Source organism: Cydia amplana, chromosome 21 (genome assembly GCF_948474715.1).
Source record: "Cydia amplana chromosome 21, ilCydAmpl1.1, whole genome shotgun sequence".
NCBI classification, from domain to species: Eukaryota; Metazoa; Arthropoda; class Insecta; order Lepidoptera; family Tortricidae; genus Cydia; species Cydia amplana.
This window is the reverse complement of record NC_086089.1, coordinates 92,068-109,106: the sequence shown is the minus strand read 5'-3', so window position 1 is coordinate 109,106 and position 17,039 is coordinate 92,068. Positions and strand designations below refer to the sequence as shown.

At 35.3% G+C, this 17,039-nt stretch overlaps 2 protein-coding genes across 2 annotated transcripts in view; one reads left to right on the top strand and one right to left on the bottom strand.

Moving 5' to 3' along the window:
- Positions 1-17,039, bottom strand: part of LOC134658144 (uncharacterized peptidase C1-like protein F26E4.3) — a 108,625-nt gene that overhangs the window by 71,257 nt on the left and 20,329 nt on the right. The window lies entirely within an intron of this gene.
- On the top strand, positions 2,089-6,624 carry LOC134658016 (uncharacterized). Its single transcript, XM_063513612.1, has 2 exons — positions 2,089-2,223; positions 3,579-6,624. Exon 2 carries the CDS (start codon positions 3,980-3,982, stop codon positions 6,416-6,418), a length of 2,439 nt encoding a protein of 812 aa, XP_063369682.1. The 5' UTR covers positions 2,089-2,223; positions 3,579-3,979; the 3' UTR covers positions 6,419-6,624.

The following is a 17,039-nucleotide window of genomic DNA, read 5'->3' as shown; positions in this document are numbered from 1 at the left end:
TCGAGAGCTAGAGACAAATACATGTCCCTCACTCTCAACACAACGCATCCTCTGGACCTCTGGCGACCTTACTCACCACCAGGAACACAGCACCACATACCTGCAGAGCATGAATTATTTGTTGCACCAAAAACTACCTAGGTAACAACAGGCGGTCTTATTTCTAAAAAGTGAATCTCTTATCAGTGAAACTACTGATACAAAATATTTTTTATCAATATATTTAGGTAACCCCATTTTAAATTCTGCATAGCTTTGACAGCATACTGATTTATATAGGTACTTCTTTAATTTAGACATTGTAACAATCGACGTAACGTAAACGGTTTAAATTACAGGAGACATATTACATCCCCAGTCGGAAAGTTGGAGAAAAAACTTATATTCCCGCACAAGCGAAACTACCTACTCGCTACCGTAATCAGCTAAGAGTATTAAGGAAAAGTGGAGTAGTAACACGACCACCCACCAGTGGCACCAGTTCCGATAATAACGAAGATACCATTCCAGGTAGGCGTGATGTGTGTATTCATAGAGGTTCGATGTCATGGGTGTACGAGTCGACGTTAAAGATATGTTTATACTTTTGCACCTTATTACAAAGGATTAAGGAGGAAGTAAATATCTTTGACGTCGACTGTACATGAATAAAATTACATTCTTCTATCACCTTATTTGTTGTGTATTGTATTATTTGTTGGTCATGTGGGTAATGTATAATATTTGTTTATAATCAGGGTCCAGTACTGATATTTCACCAGAAGAGGCCGAAGAACATAAGTTGTGGTTGAAATTTAACAAAGAACCATGGGTAGACATTTTGGATAAATGGAACCAGACCAGAAAATACAGAGCGGCATTTATCGCTGAAGAAAAAAATACAATACAGGATATTCTTACAGAATGGCCTAGCCTTAAGGCGAGTCTAGGATATAAATTGGTATGCTTTTTGTATTAAGTATACTTGGATTCATCGGTATTCAGAATATGACCATTTCAGTTATTTTTTAAGTATATATTACCTCCTATTTATAAACAAACCCTAGTGACTATAATAATATCTATAAAACAGATGATCACCGACTCTATTTGACTTTACATGCGTAATGTGACTTTCAGATTGAAGCAGATTTTGACGCTATGCAGCCTATGCATCCGCATTGCGAACTTAATTTGTTTAAAAAATGGCCATTATTTATGGAAAAAGCAAGACCAATACTGAAAAATCTTAAATCACCGGACATAAATTTACTGGATGAAAATCTTCAGGAAGGTAGGTTATGTATGCTGTGTCTCTAAGTTGGGCTATTTCTTGACTTGGCGGCGCGGAATCGGTATGCAATATTTTGTACTTTGACGTGATCTTACTGATGTGCCTAGATATCAGTATTACATTTGCGCATTTCCTAACACTTACCTAGGCGTAATTGAACAGAGTAGTACTGTTATTTATTCTGTGACAGAGTACAAAAAGTAGAAGACATATACGACACTATGCTTAAAGCTATTGTGAGTCAGGTGCAATTTGCTCGTGATCTTCCTGCAGGCGCACAAGTGATTGTGTATTTTCATCACCTGGCACTACTTTTCCCCCAAAGAAAACGCCTGGCATTGTTATATTTGAATTAAATACATAATTAGCTATTATATCACACCAAATTCAGAGCTCTATAAATTGCACACCTTCAATTGATTTTACAACCTCTTTGTTGTCCATTCACTCCCGCACCCACCGCTGAACAGCTGCCAGGCGCCCGAATTAATTAATAATGATAGTATGGCACACTAACTAGAGGGATTCCGTTGCTCTATAAATTGCATACCTATTTCCGTGACTAGCTCTCCGGCTAATAACTGCCCCTTAGAGAGCAATGCGCGCGAGTTGTAAGCGCGGCGCGACGCGCGCTGCTCTCATCGCGCTCCGCTTGCGCCCCGCTAACAAAACGCGGCAGTCTGACGAAGCCTTTAATGTGATCATCATCATGATGATGATGATGATGATGACGGTTTGGTTAATCGTTGATCCCATCCAAAACATAAATGTAAATGAATGCCAATGATTATACTTTGCTTTTTTTAGATGCCACGAACTACATTTTCTTCAAATTAATGTCTTGCAAGATGTCGCCTACCGTTAAAGTGCCAATCAAAGAAAATGGAAAAAAAAGATTTTACAAACCCAGCATTGTGGAGTCGCAGAATTCATTTATTTTACACGTTACGGTGAGTACATGTATTAAGTCAAGTTATCCAGTATACTAGGATATATTAATCCGGGGCCTGAGCATAATTCTGTGGGCATGGCAAAATGCGAAAGTAGCTCTGTCCGTTTGTATCTGTTATTTTTTCACGTTTGAACTACTGAACTGTTTTTGATGAAATTTGGTATGTACGAAGCTTAAGCTTTTGAGATAGACAGAGTACCTACTTTATTATTCGAAATTTGAATTTTGTTTGAATTTTTTAAAGTTTGTAGTCCATAAAGAGAAAATTAACGAGATATGTGCTTATACAATAGAGGAAAAAAAGTATATAGGTACCGAAGTAAGGAACTTCATATAGTGTTTTCCAATAAGGGCATTTCGATTTTCAAATGTAATAAAACATGATATGTGTAAAATATTAATTACTTTTAAGTTTTATTTGAATGATACGTGCCATTTTTTGTGAAATATGACATCGTTCAAATATCCGCCCCGCCTCGGCTTCTCCTGGTAGCCCATAACTTAAAAGTCCAATATTCAATAACTCTTCCGCACAGATCAGACTGAATTTCAGCGATGGCTTGGGTTATATTGATTTTAAGGGCATACGTGGATTGCGGCTTGTTTGAGTAGATATGCGATTTCAGAAAACCTCAAAAAAAATCAAGGGGGATCAAATGCAAGGATATCCTTAAAATCAGTATAACCCAAGCCATTGCTCAAATTCAGCCAGTTCTGTGCGGCAGAGTAATTGAAAATTGGCCTTTTAGGATATGGGCTGCCAGAAGAAATCAAGGGGGACATTTGAACGATGTCATATTTTACAAAAAACTGCACTTATGGGCCTTTCAAATAAAACTAAGAAGTAATTAATATCTTGCACATAGCCTGTTTTTTTGCATTTTAAAATCGACCCGCCCTTATTGGAAAACATTATATTTTACTGCATGGGTTATGGGTTCAATACATAACAAGTCTTTATTATTGCTTAATTATAGCTGGTCAAACAAATCTTGTCAGTAAAAAAAGGCGCGAAATTCAAATTTTCTATGGGTCGATATCCCTTCGCGCCTACATTTTTCAAATTTGCCGCCTTTTTCTACTGTCAAGATCTGGTTGACCAAGTATAGTCGAATAACCCGCACCGTGTTACTCCTGGTGCAAAGGTATCCCTAACGCTTGCTACATTACCGTCGGTGCTACCATTTACAGTTTTTTTAAATTAATTATTAAATGAAACTTAAAAAAAAAACTTGGCCCAAGAACTTTCTTGCGGGCCTGAGGTGGTAGCAAATGTCGACCACACCTATCCGCTATTTTAGCAAACGGTGCACCAAACACCCCGTATAATACGAGTATTTGTGTTTGTTACAGAACCAGAGTGAAATCAAAAATAAACTGGAGCAATACCAGAAAATGCATCTATCCAGAGGAACCACCTTCCAACCGCTGGTGATTGCCGTCGGACCAACGAGCAAGGACTTAAAGGATTTTTACGTAGCGGTTGAGTCAGTTCTCTACAAGGTAGATCAACTGCTAAAAGCTGTCGACGTGTGTTTCAAAGTAATTCACGTAACCAACGTTCAATACCCGCTAGAATGTTTAAGTGTATGGTCATTTATCCAAAAATATTTTTATAACTTGCACAACAAAAAGGACAAGAAAATTTCCTCTGTCTATTGCTTTATATCAGATCTGACTGACTAATTAATTGAGCATCTTTCAAGGACTTAAGAATTTTTGTGTTTTGACTATAGGGATAATAGTTAGTAACAATGTTTATTTGCTTCATGTGTTCGATCGAAACAGCAAACCATCAAGATCTTATTCATCATTACAAAACTAGTCACAATCTCGGTCATAACTCGATTTATCGATGTGCACAATCGAATTGTTTCAGAGCATTTCAAAGTTTGCGTTCCTTTCGTCGTCATATAGTTAGTCATAATGTCTCGGACCGGAATATATATTCAGAATTAGCCCCGTCGCTTAATTTTAACACTGATAACATGATCGAAAATTACAATAATTTAGACATAACAGATAATACTCAGGATACATGTAATGTTAATGCATGCTGTAGTAATCTGCAACCCACATCTGAAAGTTTCAGTAAGAAAAATGAAAATGTACGGAAGTCTACTGCAGCATTTGCATTATCGTTGTATAGCAATCCTTATTTAAATCGTAAATGCGCTATGAAAATAATTGACGATGTTTCAGAACTAGTAACTGGTGTTATTGGAACTATGTTGTCTGAACTCTCACCTAATGACGATACACCGAATAAAAACATAGTTGAAGCAATTTCCCATTCTTTCGACGGTTTGGATACTGAAAGTCAAGTAATTAAATATTTTTCTGACCGTAATATTTACACACCCCCAAAAAAATTTACAATTAATGAAAATGTTACTGTAAATACAGGAAATTCTACGGTAATGCTAAGACCTATGTCGGAAACTGGAGCGATAGTACCTTTAAGAGCAGTTTTAAAACAAATATTTGAACTACCCAACTTTCTAAAATGCAGCACTAGTATTCCTGATGTTCAATCTATATCAAATTTTACACAAGGTAATATGTGGAAGCAAAAATTGGTCGGAAAAATGGATGAAAATAGCTTATACATTCCATATTTTCTGTATTTTGATGATTTCGAATGTAATAACCCCCTGGGTAGTCATGCTGGAGTCCATTCTATCGCTGCTACCTATTACACATTTCCAACGTTGTCAGCGGATCATGCTTCACTATTAGAAAATATATTTGTTGCAATGTTGCATAAATCATCTAGCAAAAGTCATGGAAATGCTTCAATTTATTACGAACTTATAAAGGAGTTAAAGAGTTTAGAACAAAATGGCATAGATTTAGAAATCAGTGAAGGTGTTTTTAAAGTATATTTTATACTAGGGATGATCATTGGTGACAATTTGGGACTAAACACCGTTCTTGGATTTGCTAAATCATTTTCTAGTAACTATTATTGTAGAATATGTAAGGCTCATAAAAATATAATGGGAAAACAGTGCAAGCAAGATGACGGTTTAATGCGCAATCGACACAATTATAACACTGATGTCGAAATTAACAATGTAACAATGACAGGAATAAGTGAACGATGTGTATTTAATGATATTAGCACTTTTCATGTTGTTGATAATTTTTGTGTTGACATTATGCATGATATATTTGAAGGTGTTTGCCATTATGATCTGACTCATATTATTGTGTATTTTACAGAAAGCATCACATTGTTCACTTTAAATAACTTGAATAATAGGTTACAATTATTTGACTACGGATCTGGTGAGCTAAATGATAGATGTGGAATAATAAAACATGAACATTTAATGAAAAGCAAATTTAACATGTCTGCATCTGAAATGATGTTATTTGTACACATATTTCCTTTATTGGTGGGAGACTTAATACCTGAAGATGACGAAGTATGGCAGTTTTTTATTACACTGCTAGAAATTATTGATATTTTACTTTGTAGGGATATCGATAATAGCACACTGTTGTATTTAGAAGCCTTAATAAGCGAACATCACGAAAGTTATGTCAAACTGTTTCACGACACCTTAAAACCGAAGCACCATTTTATGGTGCATTATCCGCATGTTATAAAGCAAGTAGGACCTTTGAGACTAATATGGTGTATGCGATTCGAAGCCAAACACAAACAATTGAAAAGAACGGCATCTCTTATAACGTCTAGGAAAAACTTGCCATTGACTTTATTAATAAAAGAACAATTGACTCTTGCTCACAGACTTTACACTGGAAAAGGATGTGAAACAAGAATAGAGTTGGGTACTAGGATATCTGAACCACTGAATAATATTCATGATTATCTTAAAGATGTTATTATTTCTGACGATGTAAATTTATCAAATGCTCTTAATTGGGTTTATTATAACGGTATAAAATACGTACCAGGAATAATTCTAATAATTTCTAATCGGACATGCTACAATTTTTTTAAGATAAAATTTATTTGTGTTTCGTCATCAAGTAATAACATCTATTTTCTAACAGAACAAATTGATTGTATAGGATTCAATTATCACTTGCAAGCACACCAGCTGCATCAAAGAGAAACTGGTTTATATAGACTAATTATGCCACAAGATCTTATTTACGCACCAACTTTTTGTCATATTATCTCTAATGGAGACTCTTACTGCAGAATCAAATATATTTAGATACATGATGTCACAGTCTGAACATTGTTTAATATTTGGAGATTTTTAAGCTTAGAATAAATTTAAAAGTGGGAAAATTACTGTCTTGGGTGAGGCTTGAACTCACGGCCTCGGGATCGATACTCCAGCGCTTTGTCATCTGAGCCACCAAGACCTCATCCATAGCCAGCAAATCTTTCCACCATATTACGGGTCAAGGGGACCCTAGCGACATCTACCTTAAGAGTGTTACACTTCTTAAACGGCTACCCGAGCCGATCCAGAGGCCGTGAGTTCAAGTCTCACCCAAGACAATAATTTTTCCACTTATCAAAAAAAGTTTGTCTAAAATGACCTTTTTATTTATTAAGAGTGATCTATGTATTGTAGGTACCTATTTGAATTTTCTTTTTTATAATGCAGGGTCCTTTTTTGAGTTTTAATTTTACTTGATTTTACTTAGTTTGAGAATCATGTACAAATTCTGGTTTAAACTTGTCATGCTTAACTGTGCATGAAAATGGCATCTGAAGAAGATGAAGGAGACTTTAATATAAACACTCACTACGCTCAGGATTCTTATTTATTTACACTTCACTATATTAATTTTGTACTTAAGCAGAAACGTCATAAGTTTGAAAGTTATGTCATTATCTGAAAGATAAAATAAGCGAAGCCATTTTAGTTACTTAGATAAATATGGTAGGACTTCCTTAAGTTGAGTTTCGTAGAATTAAATTTCTTGTTTTGTAAACCTCAAAAGACACATAATTTTATTTATATGAGCCTAGAGTGTTCCACTGCTGGGCACAGGCCTCCCTCCTCCTCCATTTCCACGTATCCCGGGTAACGTCCTCGATATGACGTTAAACTGTCGTGCACTTTTAAGTGTATTCTACAAAATCAGGGCGCATTTTATATTAGTGCGGCCTAGTTTGGTCTACTAATTGGTGCTATGACAGGGTATCAGTTTAGGGTGGCAGCGGATGAACATCTAGTAGGTATGTCAACGGTGGCGCCCACGAGCCGAGTTAGCAGGCTTACTGTCTACTCACCAACACGCACTGGACGAGCGTGGTGAGTTAAACGTCCAAACCCCTCTAACATGAAACGAATGAAACACATAATTATTTTTACTATAAATATCATTCGTCGTATACTCGCATCTCGGGCATAACAAGTTTAATCCAGAATTTGTACCTTCTCAAACTAAGTAAAATCAAGTAAAATTAAAACTCAAAAAAGGACCCTGCATTATAAAAACGAGAATTCGAATAGGTACCTACAATACATTGATCACTCTTAATAAATAATTAGGTAAATACGGGATAATGATGCAAAACTTACCCGCAAAATTATTGATGGTGCTTTTGGATAAACCCCATTCTTCTAGATACTGGAGTCCTAAACTTAGGCTGTCTTCATCTTCTTCAGATTCCATTTTCACGCACAGTTAACCCATTCAGGGCCAGCGACTCAGCGTATGGGTCATGCTCAAACAGTTCCGCAGGGCCAGTGACTCACATGTGAGTCCTGAATAAATTCTGATTTAAACTTAAACGAAACGTAATTTGATGTAATAACGTAAGTAACATATAAGCTAACAATCATTTCTATAAGGCATATTAGGATAAAAATTATAAACACGTTTTTTTTAATGAAAACAGGGTCTCGAATATTCAAGTTTGGTTTACTATCAGTGCAATATAGTAAATATACTGAAATTCTAGATACATAATGCGATGCAAGCAAACAGAAAAATCTATATTGAAAAAATACAAAAAATATATATATTTCAGAAGTTATTGACAGGGCTCAAGGTATGGGTCACCGTGGCCTGGCGCTACTTGTAAAAACTGCTAATGTTTCCGTAGCAGGCTAAAATAAACTTTGATGGCTGGTTTTAAAGCTAATTTCATGTTGAAGCTATTTGATATCGTACCATTTTACAACTGATTACTGTTTGGATGATGGTAAGCAACAATTTGTAGGAACCAAGCCGTAGTATAATAATATTTTGTTTTGTATGAGGGGTAAGGCAACGAGGATTTTTTCCCACTGTACTTTTATGTCATAATATTTGGTGATCGTTGTATTGTATCTTAGGCAATTACCTACTAACAATGATGTTAAAGTTAATTTAACTAACTAATATGTATTGTATAACAAATAGTTTGTGACAAATATTTACAAGTTTTTTTCAAACATCGTGGTTTCTACGGCAGATTAGAAAGTAAGTACTATAATACATTTTAAGTTCTCTATTGCTACTAATATAATGGCGTTTACCAAAACAAAGATAATGACCGACCAGGTGTAAGCTTATCGGACACACTTGGACAATAAACAAGGAATCCATCCGAATTTAAATGTCATACTTATATGAAATTATGACGTTTAAATTAACACTTGCATAGGCTGGGCTATAAAATTTGCTACCAACTTAGCTTGGTCAGACATTAAATGCTTGTAGAAAGTAAAAATATTCACTCCTACAAACTGCAATAATTAGTTTCTTTTTTGATAGGCACAGAAAATCGGTGGTTAGTAAAAATGTTGCATAATGCTGTCCAACTGGCCGGCTTCATGAGCGGCGATTTATTTACCGTTCGCGCCAGGCTCGAGACCCATAAGCTGAGTCATGCGTTTTAGCTAAAAACGATTTGTATGGTGGCCTGGCGTATTGTGTACGCTCGGCGGTTCGTGGCCATGAATGGGTTAAGCATGACAAGTTTAATCCAGAATTTGTACATGATCTCAAACTAAGTAAAATCAAGTAAAATTAAATTTAAAAAAAGGACCCTGCATTATAAAAAAGAAAATTCAAATAGGTACCTACAATACATAGATCAATCTTAATAAATAAAAAGGTAATTTTAGACAAACTTTTTTTTTGATAAGTGGAAAAATTACTGTCTAGGGTGAGACTTGAACTCATGGCCTCTGGATCGATACTCCAGCGCTCTGCTATCTGAGCCACCAAGACCTCATCCATAGCCAGCAAATCTTTCCACCATATTACGGGTCAAGGGGACCATAGCGACATCTACCTTAAGAGTGTTAAGTGTAACACTGAATGGTGCAAGTAGCCCTAAGAAGTGTCTAACGGCTACCGGAGTTCCAAGTTACGTTTCTGTTTGTTAAAAATGAAAATTAGTATGGGTAGCACGTCGTAACTGGTGAATTTCCAATGTAACTTGGAACTCAGGTAGCCGTTTAAGAAGTGTAACACTCTTAAGGTAGATGTCGCTAGGGTCGCCTTGACCCGTAATATGGTGGAAAGATTTGCTGGCTATGGATGAGGTCTTGGTGGCTCAGATGGCAGAGCGCTGGGGTATCGATCCAGAGGCCGTGAGTTCAAGTCTCACCCAAGACAGTAATTTTAAATCCACCCTGTATACTCGTCTTTCATAATAGACGCAAAGAATACGTACCAAAGAGATGCCTTGTGGGTTAGGCCCCCGTTAAATGCAATGGGCTCAACTGAACCCGGTTCCCCATACAAACATAGTTTGGTTCTCTTTTTAAACGGTCTAGGTCGGAATATACTTCTAGCTAGAAATTATAACAGAGAAAAAATAGAACGAGCATAAATTTCAAGCAACAGAAGCTAATTTACGACCTAGATGTAGCAGATCCCATTGTGTTAACAAAGTTGCCGTTTTCAAATGAGAACCAAACTACGTTTGTATGGGTAACCTGGTTCAGTCGAGCATACGGGGCTAGTACCAGTAGGTACTAGGCTCACGCGCTGTAGTCTCCCTGTATACAAACCCATTATTGTAATGAATAGCCCAATTCTTTGTTCTTGAGTGTTATGTTATGTACATTATACATATTTTTGAAGTATATATTTTTGTTTCCGATTTCAACGTCTCGAATACGTTATGTTTGCATGTAGTGTTTCGTCTTAATTAGAAGAGATTAATAATTGAAGCCAAATTATTATTATCATGACTATGCGTATAACCCAAATTTTTGTAATGCCATGAGAATAAAATAAATATTTTTTTAATTCCCCAATATTTTGTTGTTTATTTTCTCCTTCACCCTGTTATTTCAGATGTGATAGACCTTGTCATATGTCGTTGTGTATATGCAACTGTGCATAATTTTATGAAACGAGCCGAAGGCCGAATGCCTATTTTAAGGTTACACGATTGTTTCAAAGCCAAGTTATGCACAGTTACACGAGTTACAAATTAAATAACTTTGCTATACATCTAGGACCTAGATACATAGATTCTAGTTATACATATAATGTTATTGTGTGCCAATTTACTCTGTATACTATTATAAATCTAACTAAGTGGCTTTTGTTATTTTTTTGGTATATTGTACATTGTGGTGAACTGGATTACGTAGCTTTTTTATTCGCTTTGATACCATTTTAGGTTTAAATTTTAATGATAAGTTTTGTTTCTATTTATGCAATTGCTTCATAATTATTGGTTGTAAAACGATTGTGATCATAATTATTTTATGCCAATATTAATTTAGTAAGAAATACTAAATTATTATACAAATCAAAATGCATTACAGATCCAATAACCGTCCCATTACTTGACCCCATGCCATAAAACCACTATATATTATAATTTATATATTATGGCATGGAGTCATGTAATGGGACGGTTATTGGATCTGTAATGCATTTTAATTTGTATAGTATACTAATATAATTTAGTATTTCTTACTAAATTAATATTGGCATAATATACGAAATATAGTAGTTGATGTAACTAAATCATGTTTCGTAATTTGTACGCAAGTAAACTATTAAAATCCACAAAAGCCGTTTAGTAGAATTTATTACAGATATTTTGTAAATTGCACCTAAGTAAAGTAGTAAAAATTACAAAGTTAGTTTAGTAAATCGTACAAAATCAGTTGCAGTAAACTATACGAAAGCGCTTTAGTAGAATTGACTCATAGACCAGGTAAAATATACAAAGTTGGGTAGTATATTTTACTAGAGTTGTTTAGTAGAATTAAGCTAAGTAAGTTTCGTAAACTATACATTCCTTAATTTAGTGATATCTACGAAACTTCAGTGAGTCATATATACGAAAGAAACTTAGTAATTATTACAAAAGTATATTACTTGATTCCACTAAAGAAGTTTTATGATATCTACGAAACTTCAGTGAGTCATATATACGAAAGAAACTTAGTAATTATTACAAAAGCATATTACTTGATTCCATTAAAGAAGTTTAGTGATATCTACGAAAGTTCAGTACGCCATACATAATAAAGAAACTTAGTAATTATTACAAAAGTATATTACTTGAATCCACTAAAGAAGTTTAGTGATATCTACGAACGTTCAGTACGCCATAAATAATAAAGAAATTTAGTAACTATTACATAAGTGTATTACTTAATTCCACTAAAGAAGTTTAGTGATATCTATCAAAGTTTAGTGGTCATACGTACTACAGAAATTAGTAATAATTACGAAAGCAAATTAATTGATTCCACGCAAGAAGTTTAGTGATATCTATCAAAGTTTAGTGGTCATACGTACACAAGAAATTAGTAATAATTACGAAAGCAAATTAATTGATTCCACGCAAGACGTTTAGTGGTATCTATCAAAGTTATGTACGTCATACATATTAAAGAAATGTATTAATTATTACGAAAGTAAATTCGTACACGCTACGACAGTAATTTAGTGAAGCGTACAAAAACTTTTGCAGAATTACGAAATCAATTTTGTTAAAAGTACAATACAAAATCCGTAAAATTTACTAAATATATATTGTCAAACGTACTAAATTACTAAACTAGTTTTGTAAACAGTTCTTTACTAAAGTAGTTTTGTAAATTCGATTTAATAAAGTAGTTTTGTAAATTCAATTTACTAAAGTAGTTTTGTAAAAAGTCAACCAAAGTATGTTTGGTAAATTCAACAATGTTTGTGCATAGGTCCCAATTCAACCCATAAATTTCGTAAAAATTTCGTAAAATCAACGAAACTATTTTTTCAGTGTATGTAGAAATAAAATGTTATCGAGGTTTGAATTTCAGTTTTGACCCTACTCACCCCATTTTACGGTACCCTGCGCCGGTCCGCTTTGGCTATTATCCTAGGTACACTCAATAGCTCAATGAAAATGGTTCATTTTTGTAACGGAGTCTCCATTTCAAGTTATTGTACCACTATTATGCTCTACTACTCATAGGCCCTTAGGAAGGTACTTTGGCGTTATGGTTGACTGGTAGAAGATGCTTTGAGGTACTTAAAAATAAGGCGGTAATTTGAATTGCATACAAGTTTAAAATAATGAAGATTTACAATCGGTTAATGATAATATCCCGTCTTGCCACCCAGCTGATCTAACGTTAAAGCTGTAGGTACTGCACATCTGAGTCGTCACTAACCTATTTATTTCGTGTGACAAGCGAGTACGGCGTGAGACATTATTAAACAACTAATTGACCTAATTCACACGATAACAATGTACGGCAAATATTAATAGACGGAATCTTTAAATGTAAATGTAGGTGTGTGTCCTTCAATTTTGGGAAGGGGCCGGACGTGTAAAATTAACACTTAGCTACTATCCTAAAAGCCAATTAGCCTAAAACGCAAGCCTGTTCAAAGACTGAAAAACAAGTTTGTAACAAAATATAACTAAACTAGCGACCCGCCCCGGCTTCGCACGGGTTAACAAATTATACAGAATCAGAATCAGAATGCTTTATTTGTAAAACATAGGTATACATGGGTCTTAGGTTACATTTGAGCGCTATGTTTTGCCGGTTGGCATACAAATGTCAAAAAGAACTAAAATATAATTTAGTCTTGCATATGTTACCTCTATCTAATACCTTTAAACGAGCAATTCTTGTTTATTTATTTATTTATTTATATATATATATATATATATATATATAAATATTTCGGGGATCTCGGAAACGGCTCTAACGATTTCGATGAAATTTGGTTTATAGGGGTTTTCGGGGGCGAAAAATCGATCTAGCTAGGTCTTATCTCTGGGAAAACGCGCATGTCCGAGTTATTATATGTTTTCCGAGCGAAGCTCGGTCACCCAGATATTAATAGTCATTTTCTCAAAAATGGACGGCAAAGTCGACGTTTCCGGTTAAAAAATAGGTCGCGAAGTGCATAGTTTATGGTCATTCAAAAAATTAAAAAGTTAAAAACATTGCAGTCTCGATTTCGGGACTGCAATGTTGCATACAAATTCCATTATTTAACGAGTTCCAAACTTTTTAAAACTTTAAATGGCCATATCAAATGAAGGCATAGGTCCCTTAAACAGCCAAACAGATGATCAGCATTAAGCCTTTAACAGACTATCGCACCGCACCGCGACCTTGGAGCGTCGCACCCATAAGTGAGAGCGTGAAACAGATTAACGTTGTACCGCGTTGTAGACTTAATGTTGGTACCGCGACTATTTAGGTGTCTCAAATAGGTTGGCGTATTTTCAGCAGAAAAATACACTTCTTTTTTAGGGTTCCGTAGCCAAATGGCAAAAAACGGAACCCTTATAGATTCGTCATGTCTGTCTGTCTGTCCGTCTGTCCGTCTGTCCGTCTGTCCGTCCGTATGTCACAGCCACTTTTCTCCGAAACTATAAGAACTATACTGTTGAAACTTGGTAAGTAGATGTATTCTGTGAACCGCATTAAGATTTTCACACAAAAATAGAAAAAAAACAATAAATTTTTGGGGTTCCCCATACTTCGAACTGAAACTCAAAAATTTTTTTTTCATCAAACCCATACGTGTGGGGTATCTATGGATAGGTCTTCAAAAATGATATTGAGGTTTCTAATATCATTTTTTTCTAAACTGAATAGTTTGCGCGAGAGACACTTCCAAAGTGGTAAAATGTGTGTCCCCCCCCCCTGTAACTTCTAAAATAAGAGAATGATAAAACTAAAGTTTTATCATTCTCTTATTTTAGAAGTTACAGGGGGGGGGACACACATTTTACCACTTTGGAAGTGTCTCTCGCGCAAACTATTCAGTTTAGAAAAAAATGATATTAGAAACCTCAATATCATTTTTGAAGACCTATCCATAGATACCCCACACGTATGGGTTTGATGAAAAAAAAAATTTTGAGTTTCAGTTCGAAGTATGGGGAACCACAAAAATTTATTGTTTTTTTTCTATTTTTGTGTGAAAATCTTAATGCGGTTCACAGAATACATCTACTTACCAAGTTTCAACAGTATAGTTCTTATAGTTTCGGAGAAAAGTGGCTGTGACATACGGACGGACAGACAGACGGACAGACGGACAGACAGACAGACAGACATGACGAATCTATAAGGGTTCCGTTTTTTGCCATTTGGCTACGGAACCCTAAAAAATATATGATGTACATTACCATGTAAACTTCCACCGAAAATTGGTTTGAACGAGATCTAGTAAGTAGTTTTTTTTTATACGTCATAAATCGCCTAAATACGGAACCCTTCATGGGCGAGTCCGACTCGCACTTGGCCGCTTTTTTTTTAAAGGCGGCAAGCAAATCTTTTTAATGGTTGTACCTACTTTTTTCTGTGAAAATTAGAACGTTGCTTCTGTAAAATATTTCTATTTCTTGCACCATTTTTGAGAAAAGCACTATATATGACTCGGCTGGAAAGCTACTTCCGAACCTCGACAATAATGTACTATTGTACAACAAGAGATCAAAGTTTGATATTTCTTCGATTGCTTATTTTAAGTCCCGTGCAAGAGAAAGATTCTATACTAATCTAATTTAGAATCTTGAGCGTAGTAAGGGACTCAAAAGCGCACGAGATGTAAATAATTTTGATCTCGTGTAGTTCACAAAACTTTTCACCTCAGCAGTGAGAACATATTAGAGAACCCGAAAAATGTATTGCTTCTTCATCACTTACCTCTATTCACTCATGTTTTCTTAAGATATACCAACAATTAATTTTTCACCTCAGCAGCTCGAACAGGGTACTTTGCTACTTAAAAACAGTGAGCAAAATCGCATTTTGCTCATTTTGTCTCACTCAGTGAGCAAAATGCGATTTTGCTCACTGTTTTTAGGGTTCCGTAGCCAAATGGCAAAAAACGGAACCCTTATAGATTCGTCATGTCTGTCTGTCTGTCTGTCTGTCCGTCTGTCCGTCTGTCTGTCCGTCCGTATGTCACAGCCACTTTTCTCCGAAACTATAAGAACTATACTGTTGAAACTTGGTAAGTAGATGTATTCTGTGAACCGCATTAAGATTTTCACACAAAAATAGAAAGTCCGTAGCCAAATGGCAAAAAACGGAACCCTTATAGATTCGTCATGTCTGTCTGTCTGTCTGTCTGTCCGTCTGTCCGTCTGTCCGTCTGTCCGTCTGTCTGTCCGTCCGTATGTCACAGCCACTTTTCTCCGAAACTATAAGAACTATACTGTTGAAACTTGGTAAGTAGATGTATTCTGTGAACCGCATTAAGATTTTCACACAAAAATAGAAAAAAAAAAAATTTTTGGGGTTCCCCATACTTCGAACTGAAACTCAAAAATTTTGTTTTCATCAAACCCATACGTGTGGGGTATCTATGGATAGGACTTCAAAAATGATATTGAGGTTTCTAATATCATTTTTTTCTAAACTGAATAGTTTGCGCGAGAGACACTTCCAAAGTGGTAAAATGTGTGTCCCCCCCCCCCCCTGTAACTTCTAAAATAAGAGAATGATAAAACTAAAAAAAATATATGATGTACATTACCATGTAAACTTCCACCGAAAATTGGTTTGAACGAGATCTAGTAAGTAGTTTTTTTTTATACGTCTTAAATCCCCTAAATACGGAACCCTTCATGGGCGAGTCCGACTCGCACTTGTTTAAGTAGCAAAGTACCCTTGTTCAAGCTGCTGAGGTGAAAAATAAATTAATTACCTACAGTTAAAATTATTATTAAGTACATTATACATTTAAATTAAAAATCCAATAAAATATAATTCAAATAAAATTAAAATATATCATTAGTCATGGTTATAATTAATGTTTATGTCATATGTCATAGTCATGTAGATATTCTTATTCTTCTACATAAACCTTCCTCTTGAACCGCATCAAAATCCGTTGCGCATGAATGATCGTTTATATTAGAGAGGGTCGTTATCTGATAGATTTCGTATCTTGAAAAGTAATTTTGCAACAGCAACCTTTAAGTAAAGTAGCATTGGATCATCAATATCATTACTACTAATATTATAAATCCAAATGTAACTCTGTCTGTCTGTTACCTCTCCACGCTTAAACTGCTCAACCGAGTTACATGAAAGTTGGTATGGAGATAGTTTGTGTTCCGGGGAAGGAAATAGAATAGTGTTTACCGCGGAAATCATCACTTTACGTAGACGAAGTCGCGGGCAGGGCAGAAGCTACTCATATGTAAGTAACTTACAAGTTTTATGACAGTTAAAGTTTTCCACTCAAAGGACAATGCCCAGTTTCCCATTTGAGTTGGAAGATCGGACACTAGTCGTTTAGAGTACAAATACATTTCAATTACTGAGTAGTAGTTTTTATCAGATTAAACAAATTGTAGTCGCGAATCCGAACGCTTAATGGCCCTTATCAGCAGACGAAGTAGGCCGCTGCACTGTTGTTCACAGATTGTGTATACAGATGCGA

Excerpts from the sequence above, each read along its gene's own strand:
- LOC134658016 (XM_063513612.1), top strand. The coding sequence starts at position 3,980 with ATGTTTATTTGCTTCATGTGTTCGATCGAAACAGCAAACCATCAAGAT.